Source organism: Pseudophryne corroboree, chromosome 2 (genome assembly GCF_028390025.1).
Source record: "Pseudophryne corroboree isolate aPseCor3 chromosome 2, aPseCor3.hap2, whole genome shotgun sequence".
Lineage (NCBI taxonomy): Eukaryota > Metazoa > Chordata > Amphibia > Anura > Myobatrachidae > Pseudophryne > Pseudophryne corroboree.
The window spans coordinates 455,366,376-455,382,963 of NC_086445.1; the positions used below are offsets into that span (position 1 = coordinate 455,366,376).

Consider the following 16,588-nt stretch of genomic DNA (forward strand, 5'->3'; position numbering starts at 1 on the left):
ATGTCGGGCAGCCCAAGCGGAGATGCTCAGCCAGGTTGTTATGCTGTACCGGCTCATCAGGCTATCGGCCCTTCTGGCATTTGGCAGTTTGCACCAGCCTATCACAGTTACACCGCTAATTAGAAGTAACGGAACATTACACTACAGGGTCTGACTGACCTAAGTTCATGCATTTGCACAAAGAGGGCCAGTACTGCCAAAAGGATCTGTGCGTGGGTTCAGTGATCTAAATAGATCCCTTCTCGCAACCCAGCCATTCTTTCTATATGAAGGAGCAGGGCTTCAGGAACCAGCAGCATCTGAAAATGGCGTAGGTTCCCACAGTCAAACTCCAAAAAATTTCAGTTTTCAGAGTTTAATGTATGAAGTGCCCTATACTAGTGTGTGGAGACTGTGGATATTATCAGGGCATCAAGGTAAGCAGGAGATACAGTATCAGTGGTATCTCCTGCATTGAGGGCCAAATTTAACCATCTCAGAGACTTAATTCCTGGGGATGATCCTGGATATGGTGTCTCAGAAGGTTTACCTTCCAATGGATAAGACCTTGACTATTCAGTCTATGGTCCGCTCGGTGTTGAAACCACGCAAGATCTCAGTTCATCTTTGCATTCGCTTGTTGGGCAAGATGGTAGCCTCATACGAGGCAATGCAGTACGGCAGGTTCCATACAAAGCCATTCCACCTGGATCTGTTGGACAATTGGTCAGGATTTTACCTGCACATGAATCAGTGTATAACCCTGTCACCGGAAGCAAAGATATCCCTGCTATGGTGGCTACAGGTCTCCCATCTTGTGAAGGTCCGGGGTTTTCAATACCCAGTCTTGGACTCTGCTAACAACGGATGCCAGCTTCCTATGGGGGAGCCCAGGGGGCCCAGTTACAGGGGAAATGGTCGAGTCAGGAGTCTGCTCTTCCGATATGTACTGGAACTCAGGGAAATTTACAATGTCCTTCAACAGGCCTCCTTTCTTCTCCCAGATCAAACGATCCAGGTACAGTCGGACAACGCCACGGCGGTGGTGTACATAAACCAACAGGGAGGAACAAGAAGCAGGGCCGCAATGCGAGAGGTGTAAAAGATGCTCCTCTGGGCAGAGACCAAAGCAAGGGCTTTCTCAGCCATATTCATTCCAGGAGTGGACAATTGGGAAACTGACTTCCTCAGCAGCCCCGGGGGAATGGGGCCTTCACTCTCAGGTATTTCAACAACTGATTCAACAGTGGAGTTGTCCACAAATAGACCTGATGGCTTCTCATCTCAACAAGACGCAGAGTCGTTACTGTTCCAGAACAAGGGACCCACAGGCGATTGCGGTGGACACTCTGATGTCACTGTGGACTTTCCAGTTCCTGTATCTGGTTCCTCCTATTCCTCTCATTCCAAGAGTTCTAAAAAGTCTCAAAAAGAAAAGAGTTCAGGCAATTCCCATTGCCCCAGATGGGCCTCCACGGGCCTGGTATGCAGACCTCCTGACCATGTCTATGGAGGAACCCTGGCTTCTGCCGCTCCCCAAGGACCTTCTTCAACAAGAACCATTTGTGTATTCAGACTTACTGTGTCTATGTTTGACGGCTTGGAAGTGAGAGGGAGTTCTTAACTAGAAAAGGTCTCCAATCCAAGGTTATTTCCTCTATGGTCCATGCCCGTAAGGTGGTCACATCAGAACATTACCACCGTATCTGGAAGAAATTTGTCTTATGGTGTGAGGATAAAAAATATCCTTCTGCGGAATTTCGACTTAACCATTTTCTGTTTTTCCTACAAACGTGTGTATAAGGGCCTAGGGTTAGGCTCCCTCAAAGTTCAGATTTATGCTCTTTCTATCTTCTTCCAGAAACATCTAGCGATACAAGAAGTACAGATTTTCTTAAAGAAGGTTCTTCATATACAGCCACCCTTTGTCCCTCCCACGGCTCTGTGGGATCTCAATGTGGTCTTGACCTTTCTCCAGTCGGACTGGTTTGAACCCTTGCATAGGGTTGACTTGAAATATCTGACGTGGAAGACAGTCATGTTGGCTTTAGCCTCTGCAGGACGTGTATCAGAATTGTCGTCCTTATCCTATAAGAGCCTGTACTTGATATTTCACGGGGATAGGGCGAAACTCAGGACTCGCCCACAGTTTTGCCGAAGGTAGTGTCGGCTTTCCATGTAAAACAACCTATTGTGGTTCCTGTGTTGTCCAACTCTACGGTTACTCCTTGGTTGTAGTGAGGGCTTTGAAAATTTACTTTAAGAGGACTCCTCATCACAGGAAGTCTGACTTGCCCTTTTACCTTTATGATGCTATCAATATTGCTCGTCCTGCTTCCAAGCAGTCCATTGCTCTTTGGCTTAGGTTGACCATTCAACAAGCCTTTACTTTGGTGGCTCTGCAGCTGCCAAGTTCTCTCCAGGCCCACTCCACAAGGTTATTGGTTCTTCCTGGGCGGCTGCCCGGGGTGTCTCGGCTTTACGGTTGTGCCGAACAGCTACTTGGTCTGGTTCGTAAAGTTCTACAGGTTCGACACCTTGGCCAGAGATGACCTTCAGTTTGGTCAGGCAGTTTTGCAAGGGTCTCAGCACTCTCCCACCCATTCTGGGAGCTTTGGGACGTCCCCATTGTTAACTACGTTTCCCAGTATCCACTAGGATGTTAGAGAAAAGGGGAATTTAATACCTACCAGTAATTCCTTTTCTCGTAGTCCGTAGTGGATACTGGGTGCCCGCCTTAGTGCTTCGTTTCCTGCTTACCTGGTTGTAAGTGGTCTTAGTTGGGTCTGCTGTGGCTGTCCCTGTTCCATGTTTGGTAAGCATTGCTATCCTTATTATAGTTAGCGTTGCTTTCCTCTGTTTGGTTAGCTCTGCTATCTTGTTATTGTTGTGTGTTGGTTCGTTACTCACTGCTTTTTGTGTATATATCCTCCTCTCCAAGTATGTCCGTCTTCTCGGGCACAGTTTTCCTAGACTGAGTCTGCTAGGAGGGACATAGAGGGGAGGAGCCAGCACACACTAATAATTTCTTAAAGTGCCAGGCTCCATTAGACCCGATCTATACCCCATGGTTAACTACGTTTCCCAGTATCCACTACGACTACGAGAAAAGGAATTACTGGTAGGTATTAAAATCCCCTTTTTTAAGATAATTTGTGAAAAGCAATTTAAATGCAGTGTATGCTATTTGCATTAGTTTTAATCAATGCTAAACATTTCCAGTATTTCACTTGTCATCCATATCATTTTAATATTTGTGAAATGGATTTCTGTACTTGAAAGATTTGGTAATTAGACCGAGACATTCCGTCGCTGTACATACCTGATAAGAGCTCAACATTCTTACTAAGAAACATAACAAAATACAAATAATTTGTTATAAGATATATTGCTATTAATTGATGTAATTTGCCAGCTATACTGGTACTATATTAAGGGTGCTTTTATAAGGAATGTTTTATGTTTTCATTTTTTAATATTGTGTATATTTAATAAATTTTCCAATCGCAAAGCGCTCTCTTTCACTATATATTCTATTTTTATTGTAAACCTCTTTCAGATTACTTACTGGGAGCTGCATACGATTGGCTATTATAGGTGGTCAGCACAATTATACATTTTTACAAGAATTTCTCGTGTTTTCTGTGTATTTAAATATACATAGTGTTCTTTTTTGCGCCTGAATTATTCTTGGGGCCCATGGCTGTGTGGGTGCGAACACCGCAGATCGGCTGCTGTTGTTTGCACGCAGCCAGCATTGTGTCCCCTGAATTCCTACATAACAAAATAAAGACTGCTTTGAAAAATGTGTTTATACCATTTATATGTAGAAGACAAACTTTTGTGTCCTGCTAATACGTTTATATCTGATCTCAACTACTAAGTGTAGACTTTACGGGGTATATTAAATTACCGAAACTGCCGTCTTGTCGGAAAGATGGCAGTTTTTGATTATTTAATGTCGGAAGGGGTTCTGACCTATTCAATTCCCCCCTCAGTTTTCTGACAAGTCGGGAAATTCGACTTGTTGGAAAGCACGTGGATCGGTGGAATAGCCGCCGATCTGCGTGCTTCTTTCGGAAATGGGACCAAATTCGACAGTTTTTGGTCCCGCTTCCGACAATCTCAATCCAACGGTAAGAAAAAGTCAGATTGACGTGAGGAGACGGGGGAGCGGGGCGGGCGGCTAGGGACAACAGGGCAGGCACCTTATGCCGGGTGTCCTCCCAGCCAGGCACCTCTCTCTCTGCAGCACTCCCCAGCCGATACTGGGCTACACGACTGAGTGCCGTGATGTGCAGCTCCCTCCAGCAGTTACCTGTGATCTCACACACGGGGAGCTGCTGACAGCAACAGCACGGACGCCAGCTAAATCCGACAGTCGGATTAGGCTCAGATCCGACAGTCGGATTTGGCCACTCTATTAAATAGGGCTTGTCTGATCCATTCTGACAAATGCATGTCCTTTTAATAGGTAGCCACACTTCATTTTATAAGAGGAATATTTGCAAACAAACTACTGGAAGCAGAATTTCCTACATTACTCTCAATTGACAATTTTATGATCACTTACTTAAACATCAAACATCAATTTTAGCTGTTTATTTAAGCAACTTTACAGGGTGTACAAATTATAACGTGAAGATGATGTATTTACATTGATCTAAAGCAGCACAAATGATAAATCTGGCTCTACATTTCAGAACAGGAGTGTTAAGACAGGTACACGCTTTGCAATAATAGGGCTGATCATTCAGATTATTGTACAGTATGTAGTAGGGTGTGTGAGAGGATCCCGGCGGTCACATAACCAACACCATCATCCTGACAGAAAGCTGACAGGGGACGGGCTAATTATTTTACCTACCCTGTCCCCTACCGTCGGTGTTACGGCACCCAAATTCCACATGACCACCGACATCCCGACCACCGAGATGCTGGCCGCATCCATTGTGCAGACCTGTGTACATGGCACAAAAGTGGATCGTTCCTTATCTATCAGGAGCAGTGGTGGACAGGGTCGGACTGGCCAAAAGAGGTACAGGGGAACCACCGGAGGGCCCACATCCTCCTCTAGGGATTAGGTTCCAGACTGTATCCTAGTGCATTTTAATTATACATTATACATATGTTACCTTATACAGCACTAGGCTGTGGTATATTATCTATAGTGCATTGCTGTTATTAATTCTTCTGGCTGTGGCTTCTCATTGGAAGGGCTCCCTGATGATCACAGCTGGGCAGGCAGAAAACATCACCCCCTGGGACTGCAAGCCCAGACTGCAGTTAGAAGAGAGAGTGCTTCTAATGGGAATCCCCTCCTCTGCTATAACAGCAGCTGATGCAGCCCCTAAAAAGTCTGAGCTGCTTGTAAATTTGAGCACATACGAAATATTGTGATCCTACGCAAGTGAACATTGCAGAATGGTGCTATACCATGTCAAGGTAGGAGCTGACGCTGATCAGGAGCTTTACTCTTGGGTACCACTGGCTTTGGCGTCACATATAATAGTAACAAAGCCATCATGTTTTAACTTTTTCTAATTGTACAGATGTGTCCTGCTACTGCCTTGTTGCGTATAGCCGCATGCTGTAGCGGTACCGCGTCTGTTCGCATTGCTGGCGGCTCCCATTGGAATCAGTGGGATGCAGGAGCATGTGCCACGACTTCCATTGAACTGAATGACATATGCTATAAACACTGCGCAGCAACCATGAAAGTGGACAGATTTGTTGTACTTCTACCATGAAACTTCCATTTGGACCAATATTGAAACTTGGTCATATTCCTTTGTTTATTCAATCACTTAGCTGATGATTTTTTCCCCCAGAAAACCGCTCAGAAATTGTTAGATTTTTTTATTACTTCATAAAGTTTAGAAAGTATTTTTAATAAAATATTTTATAAAAAATAATATATATATATCACATCCCCCCGAGTCCATAGGCCTCCATTATAAAATAAATTCCCCCCAATTGGTAATAGACCCCGCACTGGTCTCAGATTCTAATAGTAGCAGCCCGTACAGCCCCTTAGTAGCAAAAAACAAACCATGTTTTATATATCTTTCCCCCCCCCCCCCCCCCCACACACACACACATACCCTTAGCCAGGATATTTTTTTATAGTTATACCCCCCCCCCCCCCCCTCACTTCCACTCCAGAATAATAAAAATTCCCTCCTTTGCACAGGTTATGTCTGCCCCCTTTTCCCGGGGTGTTACTCCCCACCTCCATGAGTACATGCTCCTCTTCCCCCTGACTATGCAGATCGCAGCGGAGCATGTGCAAGAGTCCCCTCTGCTGTATCTGATCTCTGCACATGCAGAGATCAGCCAAACTGTGCTTCCCGGAATATGCACTCCAGAATGCCGGGCACATGGCATTCTGGGGCGCAATTCCAGCAGTGATGTCAGTGGTCAGTGACCACCAAGTCACTGCCCAGTTCGGCGCACTGAAGGGGCTGTGGGCTGGTGTCCGCCCAGAGCTGCAGACGCCGGGGGACAGTTGGAAGCATGTGATGAGACCAAGCCATTTAGTGTCCTACGTGAGCCCTGTAGGAACGACTGTCCGGCTGCCATGATACTGCATAACTTCTTGTATGCCCTTGAGCCCAGATCATCTCCTGCTGCAATGGGTAAGTTTCTTCCTGTACTTTTTTTTTATCATTCTCCTACTTTTGTTACTGCCTGTCGGCCTTTCTCTGCCCTTTTCTCGCCTATGCCAGCCTTCTTCATTTTTAGTCTCTGTGCCAGCCTTTCTTCCCTTCCTTTGTCAATGCTAGTTTCTCTTCCCATCTTCTTTCAGTACCAGCCTTTCTGCCCATCCTCTTTATGCCAACTTCACTACCCTTCCTCCCCGCCAGCCTCTCTGCCCATCCTCTGTCTGCACCAGCATCTCTTCCCACCCATTGCACCAGCTTTTCTGTCCATGTATGCCAGCCTTTCAACCCTTCTACTGTACCACCCTCTTGGCCCATACTCTGTGCCAACCTTTCTGCCCATCCTGTCTGCGCCAGCCTTTCTTCCATCTGCTGTTTGCACCAGCCTCTCTTCCCTTCCCCTAAGCAAGACTTTATTCCCATCCTATCTGCCCCAGCCTTTCTTCCTTTATCTGTCTGCTGCAGACTCTCTTCCCTTATTCTGTGCCAGTCTTTCTACCCATCATGTCTGTGCCAGCCTTTCTGAACATCTGCTGATTGCGCCAGCATATCCTGTCTGCACCAATCTTTCTGCTTGTTATCTGTTTGGGCCAGCCTTTTTTCCCCTCTTCTTTGTTGCGGAGAGGGATGTCCTTCTAGAATCATTTTTGTGTGGGGCCCACAACATTCTAGTTACGCACTTGGTTAGACACAAAAAAAGGATAAAGAACTGATGGATGGGAAACTAGAAGGATCTCCATCCAAGTTTAGTCACTCGAATGGGCGTGTACTGATCTGGAGTGAGGTGGCACTCCCTAACTATGAAGTAATAAACACTCAGCATTACGACAGTATGTTGGGGTTTACATGGGAGAAATATACTACAGGTTAAGACACCCTTATCCTAAATGCTTGGGTCCTGAAGTATTTTGGATTTTTTCATATTTTTTAATTTTTTCACACGGATACATTTAAAATTTATACAGAGGTAGATGGGGACTTAACATTGTAGATAACTATGCACTACAGCCTAGGAACTTGTACTGGCAGATCAGGAGGTGCAGAGTCAGCTCCACAAGGGTGTTGCAGCCAGGTCTAACAGGATGCTGGCTGGAGCTTTTCAAGGAGCAGGCAATACGCTACTGAAAGAGAAGCTGACAATGGTGCTGCAGCCTAGGCAGATTGAAGTGGAGGCGGAGCTGGATCTGTTACATGCAGCACTGCAGTGGTCAGTGTTGGGATGAAAGAAAGTCTCTCACTTGGTGGCTTCAGGGGTCCAAGATGGCAGTGAGTGCTGCGTGGACCCTGCAGAGGGACTGGCTTCTACGCATTGGTAAAGTATCGGACGAGCACCAGACAGCCCAGAGGGAGCCCTCTGGGGTCAGCAAGCAAGTTGATATGTGCGGCTGTAAGAGGAGCAGTCTTGGGAATGTTATCTGACCTGTCACATGACTTCAGCGTCATGTGTCAGCACACAGGTTTTAGAACCACTTATATAGGAGACTCAACCTGTAGAGAGTAAATGGTGTATTTTATTTAGCAAAATGTACCCTTGCTGATCATTTTCACATAAACTTCAAGTCAGAAGAAGGTGTGATGCGTTGTATAAAACTTGATTGTCTGTTAGTGGCTGTACCACATAACTATTTTAGGAAGATCTGGAAGGCAGTATGAACGATATAACAGAAACCCCAATAGATAAAGCTGTTTATTTCACAACATTAGTAACAAGAGAACTGCAGTTACACATGGAGAAAAATACACAAGGCCATCTGCCAGTGGCCAACATAATGCGGCTTACCCTGGATTCCTCACACATTCACCAGAGTCTGTCAAAGTTACACCCTTTTCTGAAAGCTAGGTACACACTATACAATTATCTGGCAGATTATCTTCCAGATCTGGCTGGTTGGAATGAAAATCTGGTAATGGATGAGAGCAAATGGCAATTGACTATTTGCTCCCAAACACTGGAAAATGGACAAAAACAGTCATTCATCCAAGTTGGTTAAATTTGTGTTTAACCAATTTGTATGAACAACAGGTTTTGTTCGTTTTCCAGTGTTTGGAAGCAAATGGTTGATTGCGATTTGCTCTCATCCATTACCAGATTTTCATTCCAACCAGCCAGATCTAGCTATAGTGTGTACCAGACCTTAGGCTTCAAACTTGTGTATTATCATCTGAATGTAAGTGCAATTCTGTTATTAATACTGCTGTGAAATAAATATCTTCATCCATATTCCAGATCTGACTAGTTTTAGCTTTGTTCTGTGTGGCGGCATAATTAGGGAGGCCTTGGTCTGCAAGGGCCTGCCGGTGCTGTAGCACATGGTATTTGTACTACCCATTTTATTTTTTTCCTGATGTTTATGTTCCTTCAGGTAGAACTTTCTACCTGCAACATTTCAGTGGGCATGACATTTTATGTTAACCTGTGTATGGTGGTAAGCCTGCACTGAAATCAACTGTGAACAATGTAATAAATACATTAAAATAGGGATTTCACAAAGAGCGACCAGCACAGAGCATTATGAATGTGCATTGTTCTAAGACAATATATATCCTCTTATTAGGCAGCTTTATGCATCATCTGGCACAACTGTTTTTCTCTTGTAGTCTCTCTCTGACATGACCCTCTATTTAAATGAACAAACCTTTGTATCTTTATTTGATTATCTTCAGATAAATCCAGTTTTCCTCTACTCATCTGTTACTATATGAGCCAAATCAAATAGATGACAGAAGTGCTGAAGCATTCCCAGCTCAGAGTGTGCCCGCGGCTTCTCTCGTCCTCCTATGTTTATACTTTTATTCCATTTACTGTCTTTACATTTGATCTCTATCGGTTTCAGGCTCCACAGTGCAGACAATCACCTTGGTAAACACCAGGGCAGCTCGTTGTTACAATAAAACGCCAGTAATGCTTTGTACTGTCCTCTTTTATACTAATCATCACTATTAACAGTAATTTACATCACAAAAGACAAAACAAAATATGATTTGGGCATATGCAATATGACAACAGCTATGCTGGGGTAGACTATGTTCTATTTCACTTCCCTCACAGAAGTGGGAAATGTTTTCTGACTAAATAGAGCTCTAACATTATTATATTAAAATAAATAAAAAATAAATATGTAAATAAAAAGTTTGTTTCACAGCTACAGTATATATATATAGTTTTGGCATTCTACACACCAGTGTTTAAATCGAATGTTTACCAGGCTGTTAAAACAGACACATGTTAAAGCAGTGAAAGACAACCTAATACAGTTCTGAGTGTGGCCATTTAACATTCGAAGGGGCCACACATTACTCCTAAACTCAGTAGCAAGTTGAAGTACTACATGTAATCAATGAAAAAGACACCTAACTTTAATAACATACAGTATAAGTTGGAAGTTACAACAGTCATACCACATGGGAAGAAGCTGGAGGCTGCTATTGTAGGGTTCAGGGGCTGCATGCGGCTCCAGGGCAGCCTGTTGCCCATCACTGTGTTTAAGGGTCTGACAATGGAGCCCATTAGGGGTTATTCAGATCCCGTAGCATCTTCTATGAAATGCGTAAAGTACCCATAACAATTATCGGTACCTTGCACATGCGCATCTGCATGTGCGCGAACGGGTCCTGCGATGAAGGTAGCAGGACGGCAGCATACAGTCAGTGATTGGGGGTAGCCGTCGGGGGGGGGGGGGGGGGGCGGTAACGGCCTTCGTTTGTGAAAATGAGGGTGTGTTGGTGCCAGGGATCTCCTTCGTAAGATTGAGATTTCCTGGCCTCTGCGACTGCCAGCTTGTGCGGCACCATGGGTGCTGCAAGCCACCCGATGGTGAGTGAGAGATCCAATGCTGCAGGTCGGATCACTACTGCAGGAATCGTCTGCTTGTAATAGACGCCTCCTGCTGCATTACCATTCAGAGTTATCAATGCTGCATGATAGCATCTCTAAACACATCTGTATCAGGCCATTGGGGGTCATTCAGAGATGGTCGCAGCAGCAAATTTGTAAGCTAATGGGCAAAATCATGGGCCTAATTCAGAGTTGATCGCAGCAGCAAATTTGTTAGCAGTTGGGCAAAACCATGTGCAATACAGGGGTGGCAGATATAACATGTGCAGAGAGAGTTAGATTTGGGTGGGTTATATTGTTTCTGTGCAGGGTAAATACTGGCTGCTTTATTTTTACGCTGCAATTTAGATTTCAGTTTGAACATACCCCACCCAAGTCTAACTCTCTCTGCACATGTTATATCTGCCCCTCCTGCAGTGCACATGGTTTTGCCCATTAGCTAACAAATTTGCTGCTGCGATCAAATCTGAATTAGGCCCTTTATTTATTACATTGTTCACAGTTGATTTCAGTGCAGGCTTACCACCATACACAGGTTAACATAAAATGTCATGCCCACTGAAATGTTGCAGGTAGAAAGTTCTACCTGAAGGAACATAAACATCAGGAAAAAAATAAAATGGGTAGTACAAATACCATGTGCTACAGCACCGGCAGGCCCTTGCAGACCAAGGCCTCCCATCATACTCTTTTGCATATTTACTTGGAGGTGGATGTGTTGCAGCCCGTTTTATGAGACATCTCTCTTCTTTCAATGTGCTTAATGGAGTTTAAATACATTTAGGCCAATGCAGTGTGGTTCCTTCTCCAACCTCATGAACGTAGTAAAAACAGCAGTTATCAATTACATATTAAATGTGTTCCTTTGAAATGCAAATAAAAAGTCAGTGGGCATAAGGCCTTGCTATATAAAAAGATATGTTTGGTAAACAAAAAACAAAATACTGCTTGGCAAGCTAGTAATCTTAATATGAGGTCTAAGGACACAGACATATCAATCTCAAATTTAGTCTTTTCGGTATATAAAGATATAACAAATCTAGTGGCTTATTACTTCTATAGCAGTTTCTTTTCTTTTTTTGCATAATCTTAAAAAGTAAATGTGAATTAATTCTCAGTGAGGATTAATTAAGATGCAAATTTTATTCATACAGTTTGTCCAGATGCATTTAAGATTAAGGAGGGCATTTAATATAGTGAGATTTGCGTAAATCACAGATTTTCGCTGATTTCTTTGAACGCGTTACAAACTGACAGTTTTATTGAAGTCAATATTAGCAGAAATCACCAAAAATTATTTTAAAGCAAAACTTGCCACAAATCACAATCTCTTTTTTAATGTTCTGAATACAAATCCAGGACCATTTTCTGACTGCTTTGGCGAGTTTGACGTTTCAGACCAGTGGTGGTATCTAATAGAGTCCAAGCTCGCCAGACATGCGGGATGCCAGCCGAACTCTGAATTTTTTTTTTAAAGAGGCAGTAATTTATAAGGCAAAACCTACCTTGTAAATGATTGCCCCTTTAAAAAACGTCTGAGTTCTGCTATCATCCCACACGTGCAGCAAATTCGGACTGTGGGGCAGCTGTATTAAGCCTGGAGAAGGCATAAAGAAGTGATAAAGCAGTGATAAGTGCAAGTTGATAACGCACCAACCAATCAGCAACAATATGTAAATTAACAGTTAGGAGCTGATTGGCTGGTGCGTTATCTCTTTGAACTTATCACCACTTAATCACTTCTTTATTCCTTCTACAGGCTTAATACATCCCCCTATGATAGCAATAGTCACAAATTTATTCCCATGGGCAGTAAGCGCAGGAGTGCCAAACTCAAACTGGTGTGGCTTAACAAGAAGGTCAAGGCCGAAACCGATAAAAAGAAGCATGCTTTCAAAGCATTTAAATCTAATAGAAAGGAAGATTCATTCCAGTACTACAAGGAATGCAATAAAATGCAAAAATGCAATAAGAGCAGCTAAAATTGAAAACGAAAAGCAAATTGCTATAGAGAGTAAAACCAATCCTAAAATGTTTTTTAAATACATAAACAGTAAAAGGTTAAAAAAGGAGAACATAGGTCCAATAAAAGATGAATTTGGAGTATTGTTAAATGACAAATCAAAAGCAGAAATATTGAACAAATTTTACCAGAGAAGAACTTATGGTGGGCGTAGTGCATAGCGATATTGACAGTAAGGATTCATGGTTAGATACTTGTTTAAGTGAAGATGTAGTCAGGGAGAGATTATGCAAAATAAAAATGAATAAATCACCTGGCCCTGACGTACTTCATCCGAGGGTTCTTATGGAGCTTAGGTCACAACTAGCAAGACCCCTATACTTTATTTTCAATAGTTTAATTAGATCTGGCATGGTTCCGAAGGATTGGCGTATAGCAGAGGTAGTGCCATTATTTAAAAGGGGATCCAAAAATCATCCGGGTAACTACAGGCCGGTTAGTTTGACATCTATAGTGGGAAAAATATTGGAAGGAATTCTAAGGGATAGAATACAGGAGTATCTGCAGACCACTAAGATCATTAGCAAGAACCAGCATGGGTTTGTGAGGGACAGCTCATGTCAAACTAACTTAGTTAACTTCTACGAGGAAGTGAGCGACAATCTTGACCAAGGAAAAGCAGTGGATGTGGTCTACTTAGATTTTGCAAAAGCCTTCGATACAGTGCCTCACAGGAGACTTTTCATCAAATTAGAAGAGCTTGGCCTAGGAAAAACTGTTTGTACATGGATAAGTAACTGGCTGGACAACAGGGTACAGCGAGTATTGGTCAATGAGAAGTCCTCAAGCTGGACACTAGTAGTCAGCGGAATACCACAGGGTACTTGGGCCACTACTGTTCAACATATTTATCAATGACCTTGAAATAGGCCTGAAAAGCACAGTGTCAGTCTTTGCGGATGATACTAAACTGTGTAGGGTAATTCATTCAGAAATAGATGTGGAGTCTCTTCAGAATTACTTATCTAAACTTGAAATATGGGCGTCTAAATGGAGAATGAGGTTCAATATAGAAAACTGCAAGGTTATGCATTTCGGGACTAAAAACAAACTTGCATTCTACATATTAAAGTAGGAAAGTCTAGGGGTAACAGTTTTGGAAAAAGATAAGGGGATAATCATTGATAATAAGCTTAATAACCATATACAATGTCAAAGCGCAGTAAAGAAGTAAGGTGTTAGCGTGCATAAAACAGGGAATTGAGACAAGGGACGAGGATGTAATTCTGCCGCTGTACAAATCATTGGTGCGTCCGCACCTGGAATATTTTGTTCAGTTTTGGGCAACACTGTATAAAAAAAGATATCGGTGAACTCAATACGGTTCAAAGGCGAGCTATTAAATTGATTAAAGGGCTAGAGGGACTGGATTACGAGGAAAGGCTTACTAGGTTGAACATGTATACACTGGAAAAGAGGCGTCTAAGAGGAGACATTATTAATGTCTTCATATATATATAAAGGGGCACTACAAAGAGTTATCAGAGGAAGTATTTCTTAAAAGAACTCTGTTTAGTACACGTGGGCACTCGCTGAGGCTGGAGGAGAGAAAATTCCGTAAGCAACGTAGGAAAGGGTTCTTCACTGTTAGGGCAATAAGGATTTGGAATTCCTTGCCAGGGAAGGTGGGTGGTAAATGCATTTAAAAGTGGATTGGATAAATTTCTGATTGAAAAGGATATCCAAGGTTACATTTAAAATATTGACGTTGTTAATCCGGGTGTAACATGATTTGTAGTTGTTAACTAGTCATAAAACAATCTTCAGCAGGTACAGTAAAATCAACTCATCTTAATACCAAATACAGGTTGAACGCGATGGGCATTTTGCCTCTTTTCAACCTCAATTACTATGTTACTATGTTACTATGTATTACATACCACCCCTGGTGCAAATCAGCGTGCATTAGCATTAATTTGCATTTTAAGCCCCCAAACCACTGCATACTAAAGCCTTTGATTTGGATGGCAAAATCAAAGATGACACACAGCAAAATCGATGTAAAATCCTCACTTCATTAAATTCTACTCTTAATGTTGCAGTAGTTATCTCCTGGTTTGCTTTATACTTACATGACACATTAAAGTTTTGTCATCATACACTGCGCTCTGTGGGTTGGTAGTTATGTGGAAATTGCTTGCTTTATACAATATAATCTCAATAAAATTACTTCCATTTTTGCAGATGTTAAAAGCACCTTTTTGAAGCCCCTTATCCTAGTGGTAGTTTATCAAAGTTAAGGAAACACAATACTAGTTATATTTCTGACAGACATTTTTGAGGACTAAACAACAAAAAAAGTAGCAGGTTGTATAACAGTATTTGATTACAGCTGTTTTTATTTTCTCATTATAGATGTTCAAAAACATCCTACAGAAAGTGTACAATCTCATATTTTGCTAGTAGAGGGAGGAAGTGAGCCTACACTTCAGAAAAACTCAACCACTGACGTGGTTACTGAGACCAACAATCAAGGTGATGCGTTCATCAGAGGAGATGGCAACAATGAGAATCTGACTGTATCTGTGGCTGATGAAAAAGAAGTTAGCCAGGAACTGGAAGCAGGGTTGTCAGAAGGAACAGGTATTATTGCATTTCAGTCTGACCGAGCTACAGAGACTAATAATGAAGCATTCATTAAAGAAGACTTAAGGGAGCATATAAGGAATTCTGATTATGAGCATTCTGATAATGAGCATGACCATGGCTATAACAAGAGCATCTTTGACGAGTCTGGAAACAAAGGAGAGTTTGATAATTGGCAAGAAACCTTTAATGAAGATCTTCCTGGCAATAATGAAAATCAAGATGGTAACAATCATGGACAGGACAGGGCAGACTATAATGAAGATGACTTTCGTAACAGAAACGATAGTTCATATGTTCATGCAGGTGATGACATCCCTGGAGACACTAGGGGGCATATTAACCGCAAGGAAGCTGAAGAATCCTGTGGAGAATCAGAGAGCCCTGGCACTGGTTCAGAGTCATAGCACCAAGGGCAGAAGGCTCAAGGAAAGTGTACGGGATTCAGTGACTACTGTTTATCTTATCAGACACATGACAACATTGAGTATAAGGAGTTTTCACAAGGCTCATAATGTCATATGAAAGATGTTTGTCAAAAGGAAAATCTGCATTACCCAATAGCAATTTGTCAATGTGTGAATATGACATACTTAATATAAATTCATAATATGTATCAGTACAAGTATGTCATAAGATATTTTGGTTTACTTTTCTATTGCATATTATGGTGGCTTATAAAATAAATATTGGTGGATGAACATTCTATTATTTTATTAGTTTCTTTCATATATAATATATAGTGTGTGTGTGTGTGTGTGTGTGTGTGTGTGTGTGTGTGTGTGTGTGTGTGTGTGTTACTAATGGCTATAGAAACATAATACTGTTGACAACTGTGTAGCCTAACAGTGCCAGACTGCTGCCTTACATTGGTTCTGTGGATGATGTATTGGTCGCCCATTCTGTAATCTCCTTGTAGATTTATTGCTCAAGCATCTGTGTGCTTGACATATAAATCCCGTTCTTCGGGTATACCTCATTTGTCCTAGAAGACAACAAATGGCATTTGGTTTCTGGAGATGCTCTTTGAAGGAGAGAAAAAAAGAGAACACTTTTTATTAACAAAAGAAAAAAAGCAAAATAAAGCATATCATGCATTAATATTATATATATCATATTTGTTATGATGACCATGTCCAATTATGCATATATTGCATGACATGATTAACAGCCCAGTACAGCAGTAGAAATAGCAATGACCCAGACATTGTATACAGTAGTCAGTATTAGGTCTATGTAAATATACTGTACAGTAGTTACTGAAGATGTCACTGTATTTTGATTTCTGGAAATAATGCCCTACACATCACTTTCTATCACAATATACAGTATAGATCTCAAAACGTGGTCAATTCACAGTGCATATACAATTACAATAATAGCTTACCATGGGTAAGGATATTGAAGTAGACAGTCATGCTGTGTGCTCCTGTATGTTATGCTGGGTATACTCTATTTGGTGTGTCGATAGTTCAGCTGATGAACGACACATCACGTGCATCG

General features: G+C 42.1%; 1 protein-coding gene across 5 annotated transcripts in view; it reads left to right on the forward strand.

The window, feature by feature from the left end:
• The window catches only part of LOC135027842 (uncharacterized), a 1,366,020-nt gene that overhangs the window by 1,331,381 nt on the left and 18,051 nt on the right, over window positions 1–16,588 (forward strand). For 2 of the 5 annotated variants that reach the window (XM_063953740.1, XM_063953741.1), the window contains one exon: window positions 14,855–15,788. The exons of 1 other annotated variant lie outside the window; for it this stretch is intronic. In XM_063953740.1, coding sequence (XP_063809810.1) covers window positions 14,855–15,492 — 638 coding nt within the window. In that variant the 3' untranslated portion in view covers window positions 15,493–15,788. Of the gene's footprint in view, window positions 1–14,854; window positions 15,789–16,588 lie in introns of those variants that run through there. 2 more of the 5 variants (XM_063953745.1, XM_063953742.1) reach the window with 2 other exon arrangements.